General features: G+C 37.1%; 1 protein-coding gene across 4 annotated transcripts in view; it reads left to right on the forward strand.

Moving 5' to 3' along the window:
- Nucleotides 1-15505, forward strand: part of Blm (Bloom syndrome helicase) — an 80464-nt gene that overhangs the window by 7454 nt on the left and 57505 nt on the right. For 3 of the 4 annotated variants that reach the window (XM_083140862.1, XM_083140863.1, XM_083140861.1), the window contains exons 4-9: nt 1029-1217; nt 2212-2300; nt 7819-8041; nt 9230-9345; nt 10477-11302; nt 14833-14976. In XM_083140862.1, the coding sequence (XP_082996988.1) occupies nt 1029-1217; nt 2212-2300; nt 7819-8041; nt 9230-9345; nt 10477-11302; nt 14833-14976 (1587 nt within the window). The remainder of the gene's footprint in view (nt 1-1028; nt 1218-2211; nt 2301-7818; nt 8042-9229; nt 9346-10476; nt 11303-14832; nt 14977-15505) is intronic. The other variant, XM_083140864.1, reaches the window with a different exon arrangement.

Raw genomic sequence — 15505 nt, forward strand, 5'->3', positions numbered from 1 at the left:
TTATTACTCAAAATAAACATTTCTCTTCTAATAGCACATTTATGTAGTTACCAGAATATTAAGTTTATTCCTGTAGAAAGGGGCTACATTTTTGCTTCTGAAATATTTACAGCAGAATTAATCACTTTACCAAGAATTGCATACCACAGGATGATTCAAACTTCAGAAAGTCTCGTGTCTTTAAATAAACTATAAATTTCATGTTTGAGAGTCTATTTCTCATTTTGCATCATTTCGTGACAAAACAGGGTAGGAAAATGCACCTAACATCTTTCAGAAACAACATTATAGCATGTTATTTCAAATTTTGTGTTTTCATCAGAAACATAATATGCATGCCTCTAGTCATGAACATCACCATGATATTTGTGTGGTGGGAGGGGGTCAAGTCATTTTATACAACATAACAATAACATTATCATAAAAAATAATAATTTATACTAATACTATTTTTATTATTAACTGGTTTTTTCACATTTAAAACCATTAATACACTGACGTACATAGCTGCTAACTAACTCTCTAGCCTTCTTAAACCCGAAGTTTTATGGCTGCAGTAACACAAGCCTTCCATCTGTCCCTATCCTGGGCAAGATGAATCCAATCTCTTCCATCGTTACCGATTTCCTTTAGGTCCATCTCAACGTTAGCCCTCCATCTTCGTCTTGGCCTTCCTACTGGTTTCTTACCATCAGGTTTCCAAACAAGAAATCTGAAAACTAAACATAGTCATTCTTATATTTTGATTTAACTATTATCCACCCCAATGAAGCAAAATCTTTAACAGTGTGGTGGATTCATTTTTTTTACAGTTATTATCATAAACATAAGGTGTTTGTCATGTTATTGTGTAAATAGATGAAGTTTTGTATTTCTGCATCACTTACACAATAAGGTGTTTATTATTTTTCTGTAATTAAGTGAATTATGTCCATTTCTAGTTGTCAACTGAACGTTTTGACTTCTCCCTGCCCCCCATTCCCTTGTGATTCACTTGGTTGAAGTAATTAAACCATTCTGTATTTTAGGGAGAGAGTCTGATAAGAGCTTTGGTGAGCAAGGAGAACCATGTGGTACATCTACACTTGTCAGTGATGATGAGGAGGAGGAATCAGTTATTCGTGGGAGGAGAAGAAAATCTATTGCCATAATTAAGAGTGATACTGAGGATGAAGATGAAGAAGCTTTTGAATTGAACACAGACAGGGATGTTACGGGTAAATATGATACTCCCTCTGTCCCATAATTATTGTCCGGTATGCCAAAATGGTAACTTTTTATTTAGGTTCTTTTGGATACTTGATTGGCCAATTTGTACTGATCCTTGAGTAATAACGTTGTATGACATATTCCCATGTTTCATTTTCTTCTTCTGTATACACCAATGCCATGGTTTGCATATCGGACAATTATTATGGGACAACAAACAAAAGTGTACCGGACAATAATTATTGGACAGAGGGAGTACATACTAACAAGATGTGGGTTCAGTAATCTCTTGGTAGTGACTGATACTGTATATCAGTAAATTTGCAGATAAAGTTTCCATTTAATTGTATACGTCATGAGAAGACATGTATGAAAACGTGTTAGAAATTTTGTAGTTAATAATTTAAATGAACCTGTAATGTTCCACATGTATGTAGTTTTCTTTTATTTATTAACAAGACATCAGTATACATTGTCCCATTATAAATTTCACATTATTTCATATGCATGTTAGTAACTAGTTATGACTGCATCCAATCATTTTTGTTTTGGTATATACATGTGTAGTATAAGGGCAACTGAATTTTATTACCATTTTTCTTTCTTTCTTTGACATCAGTTTGTATGTTTTCTACTCTTTGTTAATCATAATATATATATCGTGTACTGTCAGTTTCTTGTTCAAAAGGAACACAGAATTCTACCTCTTTAGAAAATGTAGAATCATGTATACCTATTGACATAGAAGATCAAAGCCCTTATTCTACGATCCTAGATACCAGTAGCATATATTGAGCTAGAGTCCAAGACTCACCCAAACCCCCCCCCCCCCCCGTGGGCACCCCTGTGTTGAACAGCAATGTATTTATGTTTGCTCAATATTGAATACATATGTTACTGCAGTTTGTATACCAAATACCATAGAATTACATGATTACTACATTATTACAATAACACAATTAAAACCCAATTAAACCTGAAAAATACATTCCAAAATTTCAGATGCTGTGAAGGATGTGAACCTAGAAATTAGTACAAATGAATTTCCTATGGCAGATACGTTAGACTTGTTTGCTGATGAAGATAATGAGGTAAGGGAAAAAATGTTTTTGACAAAATTCAGAATTGTCTCCTCTGTGGCTGAGTGGGTTGAGTGTTGAATGAGTTAAGGATCTCCCCTCCGATGGTCACAGGTTCGAGTCCTGGTATGGTTGCTCCATTTTCAGTATCCCTTCATGAATTCATAGTGGCCACAGTGGCTCAGTCGGTAACGTGTCTGACTACCATGCTAAAGGTCCCGGGTTCGATCCCCGGCCGGTTCAAATCCGGGAAGTTTTCTAACGGAAGCGGCCCCGCCACCCACCCAGCATCGAATAACATGGGTACCTGGGGGTAAAGGTGGTCAGGGGCGTGATGCTGATCACATCATCTGCACTCATGACCCGATCAATAAACTGTGGGGCGTTACCCCCACACCCCCTATATGCATTCATGGCATGGTGCTAAGCACAGGGGAGCACTTTACCTTTTTTTCATGAATTACATATGCTTTTCATTCATGTTCGTCATTCCGACTAGCAAAAAGTGACAGGAAAGCATTGTAAAATAAGGTAAATACAAATATGTACATCAGAATTTCCCAGGTTAAAGTGATTTTTATTGTTTTTCTACTTCAAAATACATGGTGTAACGTATATTAGCTCATTATATGAGAGTTTGGCTAATTGCGATAAGGAGAATGAGTGATCATATGATGAAATTGATGAAGGGACTCTGACAAAGAACACCTATGCCCAGGCTGGGATTTGAACCCAGAATCTCTGGCATCATAGCGTGCTGTGTTAACTTTGCCATGGATGTTGGCAGTTGGCTAGAATAAGTAAACTTAAAATATACTTAGTATATTGAGGAGCCTACATGCTTCACTTTTATTATACATCATGTCATTTAGCCTAGTCGTTGTTAAAAACTAAAGTACAACAATAAAGCCACAGATTTTCTGACACTTATTGGATGTCTAAGAACTTAATTATGGATGTTTAACAACTATCCAGTAGGGGGTATCGAAAAAAGCAAATTTTTTATGATGCTTTTGGGGTAGAGCGGAAAAGTTGCCTCTATACATAAGTAACTTCTCTTCAAAATTTCACCACCCTAGGATAATGTCTTCTGTTCTGGCAAGGGACGTGAAATTTCAAAAATTTAGTAAAATCGGCAATTTTTTTTTTATTTTTTTGAAAATTTTTTCAAATTTCACAGCACTTTGCGGTAGTGTGCAAAAGTTGCACCTATGTATGGTTAATTACAGTGCAAAATTTGGCGCCCCACGGACAATATGTTCTGTTCTGGCAAGGAGCCTGAAATTACCCAAAAATCAACAAATACACTGTTTTTTCATTATTTAACTAACATTTATTAAACATAAACCAGAATTGTCATACACTCGCATACTATTAGATATAAGAATTAAGAAATAAGTATTCAAAATTAAAAGTACAAAAATGTGTGTTTTGTAGGTAATATTAATGTAAAATATGTGTCTTTAGGTTTTGTACTGTCTCTTGCACCTAAATTCAGGCATGGCCTTTCTCGATTTCAGAGTGCAGCGAATAAATCCATCCCGTTTTTTATGACCACACACTTTCTTTGAGGCCTCCGTAACCAATTTTACTGTTCTTTCCACAGCTTGTGTGTGGCATGGGAACTTTGTAAAAGTCCAGTCAATTGGTATTGGTTCTTTCAGCATACTTTTCAAATCTTCTGTAGTCACATCATTCAGTATTGGTGGTGGAGTTACTTCGCTGGACGACCAGTCAATTAGTTCGATATAGTCGTTTGCTTCGAAGTTTATTTTTGGAATATCGAACTTTCTAATCCCAACGTGTCCAACCGTCTCACATGATTCTCGTGCTTTTATGACTCTTCGAATGCCAAGGGCTCTGATATGTGTTCTCTTATCAGTCAGCATCGCGAGCAGAATGTTTTCTGGAGATGCGAAGTAAGCATTCCGAGAAATCACTGGGTCGATGACGTTGCGGTTAACTTGATCCAAGTATCTGGATGACTGAATGAAATGGTAAAGATGCCGAGCTCCATCCTTAATTGAATGATGGATTTTGATGCGGAACCAAGATGGCACATACACCCTGATAACGAACTCTACTATGGTACGTAAGTTGTCGGATGGTTCCATGGTGGAAACATACAGTCTTAATATCCTGTTGGCTGTTGTCAACCAGCGGGACATGTTTAGGGGACCTGGATCGTGCTTAGCAAGACCTGGAGAACACATGCCTGAGCTAATGGTGAGAGCAATATCCCTCAGATACTTCTGGTCCTTACTCAAAGTGGATATATCATCTGATGGCAAGGTGCAGTTAACTGGCTCAAATGTTACCACTGGAAGCAGCTCACACGCCTTCAAAGATTTTCCAATGCAACCAGTGTAGGAATTGGGTCCGGAGGTGGGACCATCGAGGGACTCGAACAAGTGGCGGAGAGGCAATTCGTTGAAATGTAGTTGACAAACAGCCCATTGCACAGCTCTCCCGATCTTCAGTTCAAGACGACGCAGTACCCCATTGTGAACTCCAGTATTTACGACCGTTCCATCACACCCTAGAACAAGAATATGGTTTAAACCTCCGGCACTTCTGCTGTGATATAGTCGTAAATACTTTCAGCAATGGCCCGACTTGATCCTGAAGCTGGTGTAACATGACCAACGTAGCTAGATCCTGGTTGTTTCACCAAGGAATAGTGTTCCTCTACAATTGTTCTTTGGTAGTATTTATCATCCTCCTTTTCTGTTGACAATGTTTTGTCACGTCGGCCATCGAAGTAAAGACCTGTTAAATTATTATTGTCAATGTCCGAACTCTCACTTTTAAGCTCTTGCATGGTTCGATACCTTTCTCTAGCAATTTTGTTCTTATCAATCACTAAAGATGTATCCGATTCAGAGACTAGGCCTACGTCGTGCAGAACGCTAGAAGCTATGGCAGCCGTGGCTTGAAGCGATACCCCAAATCTTTGGCTTATTAAGGCGGTATTTGAAAGTTTCTTTCGCATTTGCGAAGAGGATGAAGTCGACGGTCCGGGATTGTAGTCGTAGTCATCAGGTTCAGGTTCCTTATCCTCATCCATTGCCTCATCATCTTCTAATAACGTTGATGTTGATGAGAGCTCATCACCATCAGGCTGCGATGAGCAGGACGCAGTAGATTTAGAACTACGAAGGAATTTTTTTGTCTTCCTTTCAGCACGTGCTTGGAGCTTTTTGGTTTCTTGCAAATCGAGCGATCCAATGCACATTAGGCGCTTTGTTCTCTGTTCAGCAAGAAATGTCTGTTCCTTAAAGGGGACCTTGGATTCCTTCGGGCAATTGCAGTCTGTAAACGTGGAGCACTTACAAGCTGCTATATCAAAAAGAAAGCATGATTCTTCTTTAAACTTCTCCACCCTTGCTTTAGTTGCAATGCTTTTCTCTATTCTTTTATAAACAGCCTTGATATCGATATATTTCTTGTGATATGCATGAATCATATCAAGGACACGTTTCTTTGAAACTGTCGGAATGGAAGCATCAGAATACAGCATTTGCAGCTTTACACAAACTTGCTCTGCGATGTAAGAAAATGCGGGTTCCTTGTTACCAGTTGTTTCAGATCCAAGACGCCACCTTTCGTAAATGCAGCATTTAATAACATCCTCTTTTGTTGGAAGCATCCCAGCAAAATCTGTCGGTGATCCGAAAATTAGGCAGTCTAATGCTCCTCGGTTTGAAAATTTTGAAGATTTTGCCATGTTTTGTTGCTCACAGCTAGCTCAGTTCACGACCTGTAACAAAAAAAAGATTAATAATTAATAATCATTAATTAATGGTTAATGATAATCTGGAAAATCTGCTGCTAACATAATTGTTAATAAATCATATTTATATCTAAAAGTATAATGAAAAAACAGTGTATTTGTCGATTTTTGGGTAATTTCAGGCTCCTTGCCAGAACAGAACATATTGTCCGTGGGGCGCCAAATTTTGCACTGTAATTAACCATACATAGGTGCAACTTCTGCACACTACCGCAAAGTGCTGTGAAATTTGAAAAAATTTAAAAAAAAAAAAAAAAATGCCAATTTTACTAAATTTTTGAAATTTCACGTCCCTTGCCAGAACAGAAGACATTATCCTAGGGTGGTGAAATTTTGAAGAGAAGTTACTTATGTATAGAGGCAACTTTTCCGCTCTACCCCAAAAGCATCATAAAAAATTTGCTTTTTTCGATCCCCCCTACTATCCAGTGTATTAATGTAACGCGAACACTGTCCATGTGCTGATTACCATATTTACGTGTGTACACCCTGTTTTTTAATAGGGAAAAGTGACAAACAATTATATCTCCTATATAATGTGCAGTATAATCCAGTTTCAAGAAATGGCTTTCTTAGTTGTAGGTCGTAAAGCTATTGTTGCTGATCAAGAGTGAATGACATCATACCTCTTCAATGAATCACTTGTTGCTATGTGGACCAAGAGGAGAAGAATATCACTTGTGTATGATATGAGTTACCAACCCATACCTCTTCTCCCCTCTCCCTCCACTGTGTTTAGCATTCCAAAGCTTTCACCCTTTAACCACCTTATTTATTCTGTAATAGTAGACAGCGAGACCAAAGTTATGTTATGGATTTGCAGTGCTCAGGATGTTATTTTCTATTATTTCTTGCCCAACAAATCCCGCTGATACGCATCCCATGTGACGGGAGGTGCATTCTCGAATTCTGCCAGAATGGCACTGCTTTTCTTGGTCTCGCAGAACAAGACCAAGTAATGTTTAATTACAAAGTAAAATATTGAGGGAAATGGCCTTCAAACTTTTATAAGAGGTTTTGCTCATTCCTTTTTTCCTTTTTTTAAAAAAAACTTCAAAATATGTACTTTTTCGTGACTAACATAACATTTATGCAAGGTAGGTCCAGGACCCTTAAATTAGCAGTTAGCAGCACAAGATTTCTTCCATTAAAGCATTTACACGCTCCATATATATAATATATTAGGGATGGGACAATATGAAATTTTGGCCAATACCAATAAAGTACCGATATAAAATTTACCGATAACCGATATTCTACCGATCCGATATAAAATTAGAAATGGTCCTGGAAGAACCTGATACCGATACACCGATATGCCTATATCAGGCGATACTGATAGAGTACCGATTAATCGGTCCCATCCCTATAATATATACATTTTAATTATTATTTGCTTTTTCCTTATCTTTTCTTTCATCCAAAGCACCATAAAAATCAGAATGTTCCTTCATTTTGTGATAGTTATTTCAACCGCATTTCACATTAGTATCACTATCTTGAATGGAATACTGTTGCCATATTCAGAAACTACAGGATTTAAGCTTTACAACGATATATAACATGATAGGGTTCCGTAATCATGAATAAACAATCCAAGTATCGCAAAATCATGGAATGACCTTCTACGGTTTTATGTTGGCTGTCCGAATTATTCCGTGCATAATACGCACCACAGTTTTTGGTATTTATAAAATCGTCTCGCAGGAAATTAACAGTTTGGAACATATTTTCCAGGATTATTATGAACCTGTGGAGGCCCAGCCAGCATCTCCTGTACTCGAAGACTCTTTTTATAAGGAGCCTGAGGGAGAGAGTGGTCTAGATGAGTCTGATGGTCAGAAGTGGAATGTTAGTGGAGTTCAGAGCTTGCAAGAGAAAAACGAACCAGTAAATAATGCAAACCAATCAAGAGACTCTCCTGTGTCTGAAGTTCAAGAGGATCCTGTCAAAGCTAGTGGTAAGTAAATATTATGTGTGTTTATTTTTAAGTGAACTAGTATTCTAGAAAGCAGCAGTGACAGGACTCAGATGTGCTGACTGCACGCCACCCAGTGAAATGCCACGTGGTCCTCAAAAGGCTCTTGCACCTGGAGTTTTTGTTTTAAGTCCACTTTGTGCACAGGTAGGCTAATAGGAACTGGACCTACAGTTTAAAGAAGGATCCGAACCTCTTTGTGCATCCACCTGGTATCTAACCTGGGACCCCTTGATCAAAAAGTGACGACATTACCACTTTGTCATTAGGGAGGCCCACCATGGAGTTTAATGTTGCTTTTCTGGCATCATCCATGCATGATGGGGTTCTGAGGCTACCTAGCTTCCAATCGGTGGGGGGTAATGGCAGCTCTAGCATCGTGCTCATGGTATCACCTCCAATATGGTTGAAATCGGAAATTAATCACTGCTCAGTATCCCACGGAGCGTGATGCTGGTCACATCACCTCCTAAATGGCCGATTGATTGATTTTACTTTGCTTTTTGTGACACTTTTGGTTAATTTGCGAAGATGGGGATGAGTGATGACATGATGAAATTGATGAATTGACACTCGCAAACATCTGTACCCAGGTCAGGATTCGAACCTGGGACCCCTGGCGTCGTAGTGTGATGTGCTAACCAACCCACCATTGGGCCGGCCCTAAATGGCCGAGATCAAGAAAACATCTACCCCCACATCACCTAAATGTGCCTTCATGGCACTGGGAACTTTACCTTTAACTTAGCTTATCAGTTCCTCTATGTGGCTCCATGGTAAGGTGTACTGCACAGGGATTGTCTTTACCATTAGATGTTTTCCCAATGAAACAGGACATTTTAAAATGTTCCATGTAAGTATAATTTCAAATTTAACCACTAATAAGTTTTCCAGAGTGTGTGTATCTTGCAGGATCTACAAGATGATGCACAGATTATGTGATTGAATGACGGCTAATTTCATATGTAATACTTATATTACATACATAAATATTCTGAACAGCTTTAAATTGTTACGTTGTTCAAGCATCAGGAAGAGTATTGATATTATGGGAATCTGGAAGAGTACAAGCATTGGTGGAAAATGCAGCTGAACTAACCCAAGCTTAACTTTTGGAACTTTTCATTTCTGAAAAAAAAAAAAGGTACAATAATATTTTTTTCCCCACAGACAATAAGCTGTTTTTTGATCTGAAGGATGTAAAGTTCCTAGATCTTGATGACGACATGCACGATTGGCTGCAGGAAATGGAAGAGCATCCAGCAATGGGGAAAGTGACAATGCAAGTAGGTATCAGGGAGATGTAACGGAGTTATGCTTGCTAATGTTTTTTGCATAGAAATATAATTCTGATCTGCTCAGTTGTTGTGAACATTTTAGTATTACTTATTAATCAACAGTTGAACATCTTTTATGGTAGGAGTGAACTGCTAAGACATTTGATGAAGAGGTTTTCTCGGGATATCAATCAGGTGATTTCCTGATAGGGTTCCAAGCTTTCGAGAGCTAAAGTCACACTCATCTTCAGGGATTGAAGGCATTTGTTGTTGCTACTCATAATAATATGAGTTTCTGCGTAGTCTAATAGCAGTCCTGGCTTCAGTTCCCCATGGAAGCTACTAAATGTTGTTGTTGAGGTAGCAGACTGTGGTCTCTAAAGCCAGAAAAAGGGTGGTAATGAGACACAACAGTCGGACCACGCATCACAATGAAAATCTGCTTTGCAGCCATTGGTCCTAAACAGACTGTTGCACCATTGGGTTTTAATAACCAATATTTTATCCACCCATTACTGAATTGCAATTAAAATACGTAACCAATTATTTTGCCATAGAAAATAGTAATGCTTATTAGACATTTACTTTTGAAAAGGCATTTTGCACTAAATAAGACTTCTTATAGAAATAGATCTAGGGTTGCACCAATACTGACACCAACATATCAGTATTGCTTGATACCATCTGGTACTTTTCTGGCATTTCGGTCTTTCACAGGGTCCAGAAAAATACTGTGTGACACTTTTCATGGAGTCCAATCATTCTGGTTATTGTGCAAAATTTGAAGTTTATTTTGGATTTTGTGATGACATGTAATTTAATATTCTGGTGTAATTTTTTAACACTTTCAAGCAAAATTCTTAGTAAAGAGCATGTAATTGGAGTGGAATACTTACACACTAATATTAATCAATATTTTGAACCACTTTTAATTATTATAATTTTCAAGCATCGATATCGGTGGAAATTGGTAAAAGTATCAGAATGGGTATCGGTTCAAAATGGTATTGACTCAGATCTAATTAGATTAGTTAAATTGTTGGCAATTTTTCAAATAGACTAATAGTTACACTTAAATTAAACTGTTCCATCCATACATTTTTTCAGTTTAGTAAAACAGTATAAATGTTTTCTTTGCAGACACAGCAATCTTTGCTTGAAGACAATATCAAGACCTTAAAAGATTTCCAGTGCTGCATTCTTGAAAGAGTATATTTAGCTTTTGAAGCCATACCAATTTCTCTACTTGAGAAGTTGCCAGGATTCGACCATGCTGCATTCAAAAAGCTTCAAAACCTTCATCGCAGGATGAAAGCTAAACTTCACTTATCAGAAACCATACTGAAACGCAAAGGGAGCACCTCAAATGTATCTACCATTGAAAATAATAGCATTTGTGCAAGTGAAAATGGAGATTCTTCTAAAGCATTAGGAAACTTTGAGTTTCGTTCAAAGCCTGTTCCACGATGTACGAGTAGTGATTATAGTGAAACCAGTAGAAATGGTACAAGCTTCAGTGTAGATGTGTCTCTATTGTCTGCAACTGATAGTGCATCTGTGATTGATAATTTAGAAATTACAAGGCAAAAATCATTGCCAAGTAACACAAACCTTCCCGAACGGAGTATGACCACTTCTACATCTGCTATGAAAACTAGTGGAAAGTTTACATTTAAGAAACCTAAAACAGTGAACACAGTACCTAATAATTCATCGTTCAACCTGGACGCTTCAATCTCATCGACGTCTTTTAAGAAGGCATCTTTTGGAGGCGATAGTTTTTGTCAAGAAGAAAACAATTTTAACACAAGTGGTGATAATCAGTTAAAACCTCTCGTGCATAATTTACACTCTCGTCAAGTGCCATCAAATATTTCCACTGAAGAAACCAAACAGTTTTCTTTCCCCAAAGAACCACAGATCATCAAACCTCTTCCACTACACCAGAAGCAGACTTCTGAAGAAGGTAAGAGCTTCGAAAGTCATACTTTTAAACTTTTCTTGTATTGTAATTTTATCTTTTATATAACATGAACGCATGAGAAATTTTGTAATTATCTAGAAGTATTTCAAGGTGTAGGAAATTTTTTCAAAATGGATAACAGTAAACAATTCCCCATTAGCTATCCTTGACTTTTGCCCTGGTTTTGAACCAAAATCACAGAGTGCTGAGACTTAACCAGAAATAAAATAGAGCACCTGTTAAATGTAAATTAAATTATTTTATTATTTTGAAGTATTGTATAAGTTGTAAAAAAAATATTCAGCACATAATTTTGCAGCGTTCATACACACACATTCATTAATCAATATTTTTGGCATTTATTTATGCATCTTTGTATATATACATGTTTCTATCAATTGTTGCATCACCTTGCTGATCTGAAGATAATATACTAATACACGGAAATGTTATGCAATAATGATACTTGACCAGACAAATTTTCAGAACATCTAGGTGACAAGGAAAACAATATTCCTTACTCTTGTTTTGTTGGAAACAAACAAGTCATTAAGAAAATGTAATAATTTCCTATCAGAAAATGTGCTGTAATTGATAGTATGTTATTTAAACAGTATCATGTCATCAAAGCATTAACCTCCTTTTCTTCAGATCATGCCATGCATATATAGCATACAGCTTTTGTGTTGGGTAATGAAAATGTTACATTTTGTTCGGAGGCACAGTGGAACCCCAGATTTTAAATAATGCAAAATGTTATCAAATTTTCCTCTATTTTCTCACTTTATAAGTTTATTTGTCACTGTATCCTGAAAAATGTGTAATCGAGGTTCCACTGTATTTAGATACCAGAGGGATGTACTTACTTTGATTGAGTAAATAGCCTGTGTGTAGCCTCATAGAGCTTTCGACAATGGGATCCATTACTTGTCAACATGACTAAAATAACTGGAATTACAGTTTAAAGTGGGATCCAAACCACTGGGCCATGTGTTCCCACCGGGTATATCAGAAGTGAAAGTGCAAGCGGTAACAGTGAAAAGTACACAATAATAGAAGCAAAAAAGTCTCAGTAAACATGGGGTCGCATAGTTGCGAATGTATAGTTACGATCTGACACTGACTTGATTGTTTGTACACATCGTACACTTGTCTCTTTGCGCACTTCGATGTTTCTTTGTTTAATACTGAACACTGCAGAAAGGGAGTTTTGTAAACAAACTGTTTGTGACCACATGTTTACTGAGACTTTTTTGCTTCTACTATTGTGTACTTTTTACCATTTCAGTTTGCACCATCACTTCTGATACACCCTGTGTATAAGCCTCCCCAATGACATGGTAGTAATGTCCAGAGTCGAAGATATAGTACAAGCAATGCAAGCACTGCTTATGTTATTCGAATATCATTTAATGTACTTAATGTTTTAGCATTATTTAGTTTCCATCGCATTCGATTTTGCGAAAAATTATGGCTGCAAACTCCCTCAGCAGCTCTGTAGCAAGCACCAGGCTCAATGCTTGCAGCCACTCTTTGGGAGAATAACACACCCGAAGGAGTCACATGCGAAGTGTGAAATTTGAGTGGAAACCATCCACAATGCTTCTACAAAAACCTCTGCTTCCTCAACTTGCGTGATTTCCGAAAATAGCCGAGCTCAACCGAAAGCAGAAGGATATATTGCCACCAAAAACTAGTAACAAATATTTGTCTTCATGAACACCTAAACAAGATCGCGAATATAATTCTAAGTCATAAAAAAACTAAAAGAAGTTATTAACACTGTTCTAAATTCCATATATATCATATTATATTACAAATTAGTTTAGATTTCGCGAAATGTAAAACGTGTAAATAATTGACATTGAAAGTTGGGGAGAGATGGCAAAGGGCGAGCATTTGGGTTTCCAGGAAGTGGAATGTGCATTCCCGTGAACAGTTTCCCCAGGGAGGGGGAAGATTCGATGGACCTTGGTCTACACCCTGTGTTGAGCTCTGTCCAGCTCAAATTACGTCAGAAGTGTTCACCACTACCAGTGTTTGAAACTGCCAAATTATTTACACAGTAATTCAAGTGAGCTGTTTCTCAAATTTTACAACTACATTCAATAAATTGACGGCTTTTGAATAGAACTTGGGGTGAAAATAAAGCTATGTGAAAAATAACTATCTACTGATGTTTGTACACAGCACAGAATTAAATTGTATACATTGTGAACAGAATAACATGTTTTAAGTTTTATTGTTGTTGTTGAGTTCGTGTTTTAAGTCCACTTTATGCACAATAAGGATAGTCGGGACTGGACCTACAGTTTAAAGTGGGTACTAATAAATAAATAAGAAATTCCGTACACCTTTAGTCGTATGTGGAAAGTACACATATGCAAGAGGTTTACCATGCTTTTACTACCATATGAATAACGTTACCTGGAATTTTGAAAATAAATGTGACGTTTGCGGATCACATGGTTTATTTTTAGTACCGTCACTTTATTATGATATTTTGTCAAATCCAGCGAACGGGCCAATGAGGCTATAAACCTTGACTCCCCCCCTCCCTCCCTTTCGGCATGCCATTGTACTAGTTGTTTTGTTGCACTGAACATCGCTTGCCTCCTTCGTAAGACTACGCTTCGCTACTGGTAATGTCATCACATTGAAATCCAGGGGTCCCAGGTTCAATACCCAGTGGGGGCACAGTGGTTCGGATCTCACTTTAAACTGTAGGTCCAGTTCCGATTAGCCTATCTGTGCATAACGTGAACTTAAAACAACAACAAATCAATCAATCGGGTTATGAACAAAACATTCAAATCTCAGTGTTTTATTTTTTTATTTAGCATGATAAAAAATATACTTTTTAATCAAAAATTAAATGTACCAATATAAAATAATCTTGATTTCTTTTATTGGTAATTATATTGAATTACAGTAAATATATGCTTTACAAAAATGTTTTTTCCTCGCAGATTTCATGTTTCTCTGTACGAATGTAACAAGAAACAGAAAAAGTAGGTGAATTGTTAATCCTGTTCAATTGCTGTAAAAGTTTGCTTAAAGTCCACTTTATGCACAGATAGATTAATCAGAACTGGACCTACAGTTTAAAATGGGATCTGAACCACCATGTGGTATTGATCCCGGGACTCCTTGATTAAAAGGTGATGGCATTACCATTGCACCAACAGGGAGACCCTTAATACTGGACGTGGTACTGTATCTGATCATTTCTATACTCAGCATTAAGTAACAAACTATTATTATTATTAATGGTTTACTTACGTGTAAAGTGGACATACTGTAATTGTCCTGTTATTTCAGCAGTGTACATGCAGTGCTTTCTTCAGAGTTGATAATTAAAATTGGTTGAAAAGAGACTGATTTATTGTGTGCAACAGTGTATACAGTTTCTAAGCATTAGCCACAAAGAAGGTACTAGCATGAATTTCTGATCTATCAGAATGACTACAGTATGTTGACACACAAGTATGTAGACATACATTTTATATTATAATATTGTGCTGTCACTTTAGCTTTTAGGAGTGCCAAAACAGGGTGGAACACACAGTATATAGAAACGGTTGACAGTCAGGATCTAAATTCTCATGACCTAACAACATGGATTGATGGAGAAACTCAAGAACATGAAATTCAGTATCAAAGCCCTCTCGGAAAAGGTATGATCCATTTAGCAGCTTCACATTTACGTTTCAGACACTTTGTCTAACAACACTTCATAATAATGTCATAGGTAAATACAGATTGTGTGCGTGTGTGTGTGAGAGAGAGATATTTCCTTTCCCCTTTACTAACACCTTGAATAAAATTTCAAACAATTCCTTTATGGTTTGGACTAGCATTTTGTAATAATCTGAGAAGTAGTACCTTCATCCTATTCTCGTTTGGATTGAAGTTAGGGATGGGACGATATGAAATTTTGGCCGATACCGATAAAGTACCGATATAAAATTTACCGATACCGATAACCGATATTCTACCGATCCGATATAAAATTAGAAATGGTCCTGGAAGAACCTGAAAGGTTCATTGACCTACTTAAAAATGTGTGTTTCAAAGTGACTGCAGTGCAAGAGAAATTGCATACTTAGACATTTACTTTTTAAAAAAGTAGGGCATGGATATTATCCATAAAAATTACAACAAAAATGGCAGAATTTTGCACTAAACTATCAGATATTTATCGAT

The sequence above is a fragment of the Lepisma saccharinum genome, chromosome 19 (assembly GCF_977018435.1).
Source record: "Lepisma saccharinum chromosome 19, izLepSacc3.1, whole genome shotgun sequence".
Taxonomy (NCBI): Eukaryota; Metazoa; Arthropoda; class Insecta; order Zygentoma; family Lepismatidae; genus Lepisma; species Lepisma saccharinum.